Below are 7708 nucleotides of genomic sequence, written 5' to 3'. Positions count from 1 at the left end.
GTGCAACAGGTACTCATTTACTCATTGACTGAGCAACTACTCATCTGCTGCTTAATCTCAAGGAAGATAGCTTTCTAAGGTATGGCTGACTCACATCCATACAAGGTAGTGTTAAAGGGATATCAACAGAGATATCAAGCAGTTGACTCCGACCTGATGAATTACTTCAGTCTTGAGTGAATTAGTCTTTCCAGGGTTCCTACCCAAGTTAAGTCTAGATATAGCAAGAGTAGAGTTTGCTTCTCTACCCCCACAGAACTGATCAAAAACTGTTGTGTTTAGCCCCTGTGGGTAAGCAGTACCTGATAATGTTGATTTTGGATCAGGCTATCAGCATGGCGTTCCTGTAATTCAAAATGGACAGAGAGGTTTCCATCAGTTGGCTAGCACTTAGCCATTTACCCACCCCAAGGATTTGGTAAATATTAGGATTGTAGAATGATACAATAGCTCCTCCCTGACAGATAGCAAGAACATTAGTTGGAATTATTTTATAATATTTATGATAGGAACTGTCATAAAGAAGGGAAAGGAAGAAAACAGTTTCTTGTAAAAAGAGACATTTTTTTTTTTGTCTTACTGTGAAGCTTCTCAAGTTGCGTCTCCTTCGTCTTCCATCGGGGTCTCTTTTTGGACAGAAGGTGTTATTGAACCAGGTGCCAAGATAGAGAAATGATTTGGGACTGGGGATAATGTTGAAAGGAGGTGGCAAGGTACCACCTTCATCAAAGTAACTCATCCAGAGCTTTGTTCTTGCAAACTTCCACTCAATGTCAGCATGATCCTATGAAAGACACAAATGCAAGTTGGGAGAGACAGAAAACTGGGAAATACAGATATGTCTAATTTTAGCCTCTGTAGTTGCTTCTGTAGAGGACAACCCAGAAGTAGCTATATAAACACGAATTACATATACCCTGTAAGTGCAAATCACATTGATCTGGCAATCCACTTTGAGAAATAAATCTTACTGGGTTTGGTAGTACATGCCTCTAAACCCATCTACTCAGGGAATTGAGGCGGGAGGATCATGAGTTTGAGATTGGCCTATGCTATATAGTAAGATCCTACTTTAAAATACAAGAAAAGTTAATAGGGGTATGACTCCGTGGTAGAGCATTTGTTTAGCATGTAGAAAACCCTGGGTTCAATTACTAAAAGTGAAAAATCAAAAAACAAGATGGTGGAAGAATGAAGGATGGCATAGATGGAGGGGGTTGCAGAAAGATTATACACAGGGTTGTATAGTATAGTATAGTATAGTATAGTATAGTATAGTATAGTATAGTATAATAAGAACAAATGACTGTAAACAACCTAAATATTCAATAGTAGAAGGCTATTTAAATAAATGATATTTCAAAACAAAATGACTTACAATCTAATTTTAAAATATAGGTCATACTTTATGTATAGAATGTATATGAATATATGCATCTGTTGAAGATCCTGAGTGTAAAAAAAATATATTGTGAGCAAAGATCTCACTTAATTCAACTGAAAAATTACATATTTACATATTCTAGGCAGATGTGTATATACCAAACTATAAATCATGGTTATTTTCAAGAGGTGAAGATGGAGTTAAGAAAGCTTTTTTAGTTTATAATATTAGGAGGTTTATGAGAGAACTGAATATTTTTATTGTTCACCAACTAAATCATTAGCAAACGGAAAAAACGATTTTTTCCATCTTCAACTGAAGGTTCTTCTAAAATTCTTTAGAACAGCAAGGTATCTGTATGTCACTTTTCCCCAGACCAAATTCTTTACCATTGCATTTTACAACCAGCCTCAAGTTGACAGTTGCATGCATGTTGTGAAATGTTTACATGTGCTCTTGCACATGTGTGTGCACATGTGCACACCCCCTCACACCCTTAAATAAATGAATAAGTGAACACAAAAAGACCAAAATCTCTGTAAATAGATATTTTTCAAGGGGCTGCTGGGTAGATCAAATGGCTATCTGAAGAGGAATTGCAAGCCTATTCCACTTGCTTGTGTGGATTTCAGGATGTTATTTTACATATACCATGGACTGCTTGCTTTAAAGGCTAGGGGATGATCTGTGCTATTATCAGCAAAAAGGCAGCATGACTTTGAGTTTAAAATAAACTGAAATGATATGATGGTCAAATGCAATGAATGATCCTCGATTATCTGTAAAGGACATGCTTGAGATAGAAAGGGAACTCTAAATTAGTAACTACCAATATTAAACTTCTCAGCTGTGTTATGGTCATTGAATATGTGCCACAGCATTTTTGAACAAAATGTCATGATATTTGCAACTTTGGGATTTTCAAAAAAATTAAGGTCTTTCCATTTATGCATTATGTAAAGCTTTATTTATTTCAAGGGCCTTGATAGTTTAGAATTGATTGTTCATACCCATTAACTTTTATCTTAAAATAACATTAGATAAAGAGTTCCTACTGTAGGAGTTGAGCCATAGCTCAGTAATAGCATACATATTTAACTTCTAAAGGCTTTGCATTCCAGCATTTCCACCAAAACACAAGACAAAAACTTGGTTCATCTGGTATATGAAATAATGGATTCTTTAAAGTCTTTTTCTGAGATAGGGACTCACTTGTGGCATATTAGTTAAAGATGTGTTACATTTGTTTCTGCTGTGGAACAGTTGTTTAATGATGCAAAGATGTGCTGCATTTTTATGTTGCATTTGTTTAGCTCTATGAAGCTGTGTTACTTTGCGTGCCTAAAACAGCTGATTGGTATAATAAGGAGCTGAGTAGTCAATATCTAGGCAGGGAAAAGGGTAGGTGGGACTGCAAGGCAGAGAGAATATATAGCAGAAGATATCTGAGAAGAGAAGATGGAGGATCAAGAAAAGGAGAAGGGGATATCAGGGGGTTAGTCACCCAGGTACACAGCAAGTCATGGAGTAAGAAGTAAAGAAAGGCATATGGAGTAGAGAAAGATAAAAGCCCAAAGGCAAGAAGTAGAAGAAATAATTTAAGTTAAGAAAAACTGGCCAGAAAGAAGCCAAGCTAAGGCCAGGCATTCATAACAAAGAATAAGTCTCTGTGTGATTATTTGGGAGCTGGGTGGCAGACCCCCGTAAGAGTAAAGAGTTAAAAAAAAAACCAACTACACTCACTAAATAGTCCTGGCTTCCCTGGAACTCTTTTTTTAACTGAATTTTTAATTAACATACAATTAATTACTTATAATATATTTTGCATGAAAATACACTGTGATTGTAGCTGAATGAACCAATGAATGAAAATTCATGTTATGGTCCTGTAGGAGACACAAAGGGGTTATAATATGATCTGGAGTCACAAGGAAAATTCCCATGGGAGATTTCATGTGAATGAATCATGTCAGCAACAGAAAAAATTACAGAATGAAAATATCTAAAATGTATACAGTGTGTCCCACATGTGAGGCATTATTTTTGAGTGATTTACATCTATTATTAGCATTAGGTGTTCTAGGCAGGCAAAGTAACACAACTTCACTGAGTTAAACAAATGCAGTGTAAACAAAAGCAACACATCTCTACATTGTTAAACAAAGGGTCCAGAGCACAAACAAATGTAACACACCTTAAAATAATATTCTACAACAGAGAGAAATGAAAGGAGAAGAAAAAAGAAAAGAAAAAGAAGAAAAAAAGCCAAATAATCAGATGCAGGAGATGCACACCTGTCTTCCAAGTGCTCAGGGAGCAGGAGAATTGTGGGTAAGCCCCACCTGTGCAACAAAGCAAGACCCCATCTAGTCCTAGGTCTGGATTTTTGAAGACAATAAATGAAGAATGCCAATAATTATTGCTCAAAACAAATTTAAAACTTCTTGTAGATAGCAATTTTATACAAGGATCATAAATAATAAAATCATTAAAAAAATTAGTCAACGAATTTTACACTCCTTGTCCCCTGTCCCTTGCGGAGTTCAGAAGAGAGGTGCAGAGCATACACCGTGTGTGTAGCCGTGTTCCAGGTGCTGAGATCCCTCGACTGTGGCCACCACTCTGAGGCTGTGCAGCTGAGCACTGTGTGATTGCACCATGAAACCAGGCTATCCTTGAACTCATAGAGATATTCCTGCCTCTGCCTCTTGGTACTGGGATTAAAGGTTAAGTACCTCCACACTCAACTTAAAATCAGCTTTCCAAATGGTTAATTAACAAATACAAGTTCTACAATTTTCAGGACTACAGAATGATGTTTTGATATATGTATGCACTGTGATATGATTTGATTAAACTTATCAGCACATCAATCACTTCACATAGTCAACAATTGTGGTGAGAACATTTAAGATGCTCCAATCTAATGTTTGTAAACTGTGACTATGCTATAGCACACAAAAAGGGAAAATTAAAGTTGCCTATAAAATTAAGGTTGCTACTTAGATGACCCTTGAAGAAATCTTTTTCCTAGATTATCTAGGTGGGTTAAGTATAATCATAAATTTGTTTTTTAGTGAAAGGAGACAGAAAGAGAGTGACAATCAGTAAGATAAGAAAGACTCAGCTAGTTATTCTTGTCCTTGAAGGAGAAAGAGTGGTGTTAATCAAAGAATTCAAGAAGTTTCTAGAGGCTTAAAAAGAGACATGGACACAGATTTTCTGAGCATTTAGCCAACACCTTTATTTTATTTTATTTATTTATTTTTGCTTCAAGCCAGATGACTATTTCATTTTGCATAGTCTCTCTGCCACTTTTTAAAATTGATTTTTATTGAGCTCTCCATTTTTCTTTGCTCCACCTGCCTCTCCCCTCCCCTATAACCCTCTCCCAAGCTCCCCGTGCTCCCAATTTACTCAGGAGATCTTGTCTTTTTCTACTTCCCGTGTATATTAGATGCATGTCTGTGTCTCTTAGGGTACTCATTGTTGTCTGAGTTCTCTGAGATTGTGGATTGTAGGCTGTTTTTTTTAATGCTTTATGTTTAAAAATCACTTATGAGTACATGTGATAATTGTCTTTCTGGGTCTGGGTTACCTCACTCAAAATGATGTTTTGTAGCTCCATCCATTTGCCTGCAAATTTCAAAATGTTGTTATTTTTTTCTGCTGTGTAATGCTCCACTGTGCGAATGTACCACATTTTCCTTATCCACTCGCGGGCTGAGGGGCATTTAGGTTGTTTTCAGGTTCTGGCTATGACAAACAATGCTGCTATGAACACAGTTGAGCACATGTTCTTGTGGCATGATTGAGCATCCTTTGGATATATAGCCAAAAGTGGTATTACTGGGTCTTGAGGAAAGTTGTTTCCCAACTTTCTGAGAAATCACCACACTGACATGCAAAGGGCTGTACCAGCTTGTACTCCTACCAGCAATGCAGAAGTGTTCCCTTTTCCCCACAACCTCTCCAGAATAAGTTGTCATCAGTGTTTTTGATCTTGGCCATTCTTACAGGTGTAAGGTGGAATCTCAGAGTTGTTTTGATTTGCATTTCTCTGAGGACTAAGGATGTTGAACATTTCCTTAAGTGTCTTTCAGCAATTTTAGATTCCTCTGTTGAGAGTTCTGTTTAGGTCTGTACTCCATTTTTTATTAGATTATTTGTTCTTTCAGTGACCAGTTTCTTGAGTTCTTTGTATATTTTGGAGATCAGACCTCTGTCTGATATGGGGTTAGTGAAAATCTTTTCCCATTCTGTAGGCTGTTGTTTTGTCTTGTTGACCAAATCCTTTGCTTTACAGAAGCTTTTCAGTTTCAGGAAGTCCCATTTATTAGTTGTTTCTTTCAGTGTTTGTGCTCCTGGGGTTATATTTAGGAAGTGGTCCCCTGTGCCAATGTGCTGTGTGCTTCCCACTTTTTCTTCTATGAGGTTCAGTGTGGCTGGCTTTATGTTGAGGTCTTTGATCTATTTGGACTTGGGATTTGTGCATGGTGATAGATATGGGTCTATTTTCATTCTTCTACATGTTGATATCCAATTATGCCAGCACCACCTGTTAAATATGCTTTCTTTTTTCCATTTGATTTTTTTTGTCAAAAATCAGGTGTTCAAAGGTGTGTGGATTAATATCAATGTCTTCGATTCTGTTCTATTGGTTCTCCTGTCTGTTTTTATGCCAATACCAGACTATTTTCAGTACTGTAGCTCTGTAGTAGAGTTTGAAGTCAGGGATTGTGATGCATCCAGAAGTCCTTTTATTGTACAGGATTGTTTTGGCTATCCTGTTTTTTTTTTTTTTTTTTTTTTCCATATGAAGTTGAGTACTGTTCTTTCGAGGTCTGTGAAGAATTTTGCTGGGATTTTGATGGGCATTGCATTGAATCTCTAGATTGCTTTTGGTAAGATTGCCATTTTTACTATGTTAACTCTACCTACCCAAGATCATGGGAGATCTTTCCACTTTCTGGTGTCTTCTTCAATTTCTTTCTTCAGAGATTTAAAATTCTTGTCATGCAAGTCTTCCATATTTTTGGTTAGAGTTATTCTGAGATATCTTATGCTATTTGTGGCTATTGTGAAGGGTGATGTTTCTTTGATTTCTTCCTCAGCCTTTTTATCAACTGTGTACAAGAGCGCTACTGATTTTTTTTTTAAGTTAATCTTGTATTCTGTTGCATTACTGAAAGTGTTTATGAATCGTAGAAGTTCCTTGGTAGAATTTTTGGGATCACTTATGTAAACTATCTTATCATCAGCAAACAGTGAGAGTTTGACATCTTCTTTTCCAATTTGTATCCCCTTGATCTCCTTTTAGTGTTTTATTGCTCTAGCTAGGACTTCAAGAACTATATTGAATAGATACTGAGAGAGTGGACAACCTTGCCTTGTTCCTGATTTCAGTGGGATCACTGTGAGTTTCTCTCCATTTAGTTTGATGTTAGCTGTTGGCTTGCTGTATACTGCCTTTATTATGCTTACGTATGTTCCTTGTATCCCTGCTCTCTCCAAGACCTTTATCATGACGGGATGTGTATTTTGTCAAAAGCTTTTTCAGCATCTAATGAGATGATCATGTGGTTTTTATTTTCAGTTTGTTTATATGGTGGATTACGTTAACAGATTTTCATATGGTGAACCATCCATATCAAGCTGACTTGATCATGGTGGATGATGGTTCTGATGTGTTCTTGGATTTGATTTGTCAGTACTTTATTTAGTATTTTTGCATCAATGTTCATGAGTGAGATTGGTCTGTAATTCTTTTTCTTAGTAATGTCTTTCTGTGGTTTGGGTATTAGGGTAATTGTAGCCTCATAAAAAGTTTGCCAATGTTCCTTCTCTTTCTATTGTGTGAAATAACTTGAGGAGTATTGTTATTAGTTTTTCTTTGAAAATATTGTAGAATTCTGAGCTGAAACCATCTGGTCCTGGGCTTTTTTTTTTTTTTTGGTTGGGAGACTTTTGATGACTGTTTCTATTTCTTCAGCAGTATAGGTTTGTTTAATTTGCTTATCTGGTTTTGATTTAATTTTGGTAAGTGATATTTATCCAGAAAGTTGTCCATTCCTTTAAGTTTTCCAATTTGGTGGAGTACAGGTTTTCAAAATGTAACCTGATGATTACTCTGTATTTCCTCCGTGTCTGTTGTTATGTCCCCCTTTTCATTTCTGATTTTGTTAATTTGGATATTCTTTCTCTGCATTCTGGTTAGTTTGGATAAAGGTTTGTCTATTTTGTTAATTTTCTCGAAGAACCATCTCTTTGTCTCGCTTCTTTGTATTGTTTTCTTTGTTTCTATTTTGTTGGTTTCGGCTCTCA

At 36.3% G+C, this 7708-nt stretch overlaps 1 protein-coding gene across 2 annotated transcripts in view; it reads right to left on the bottom strand.

The window, feature by feature from the left end:
- Nucleotides 1-7708, bottom strand: part of Trpc5 (transient receptor potential cation channel subfamily C member 5) — a 310345-nt gene that overhangs the window by 8666 nt on the left and 293971 nt on the right. For both annotated transcript variants that reach the window (XM_057759928.1, XM_057759929.1), the window contains exons 8-9: nt 581-784; nt 303-344 (exon numbers count right to left, since the gene is read on the bottom strand). In XM_057759928.1, the coding sequence (XP_057615911.1) occupies nt 303-344; nt 581-784 (246 nt within the window). The remainder of the gene's footprint in view (nt 1-302; nt 345-580; nt 785-7708) is intronic.

The sequence above is a fragment of the Chionomys nivalis genome, chromosome X (assembly GCF_950005125.1).
Source record: "Chionomys nivalis chromosome X, mChiNiv1.1, whole genome shotgun sequence".
NCBI classification, from domain to species: Eukaryota; Metazoa; Chordata; class Mammalia; order Rodentia; family Cricetidae; genus Chionomys; species Chionomys nivalis.
Note: the sequence above shows the minus strand (reverse complement) of the source record. Positions and strands in the feature narration are given on the sequence as shown.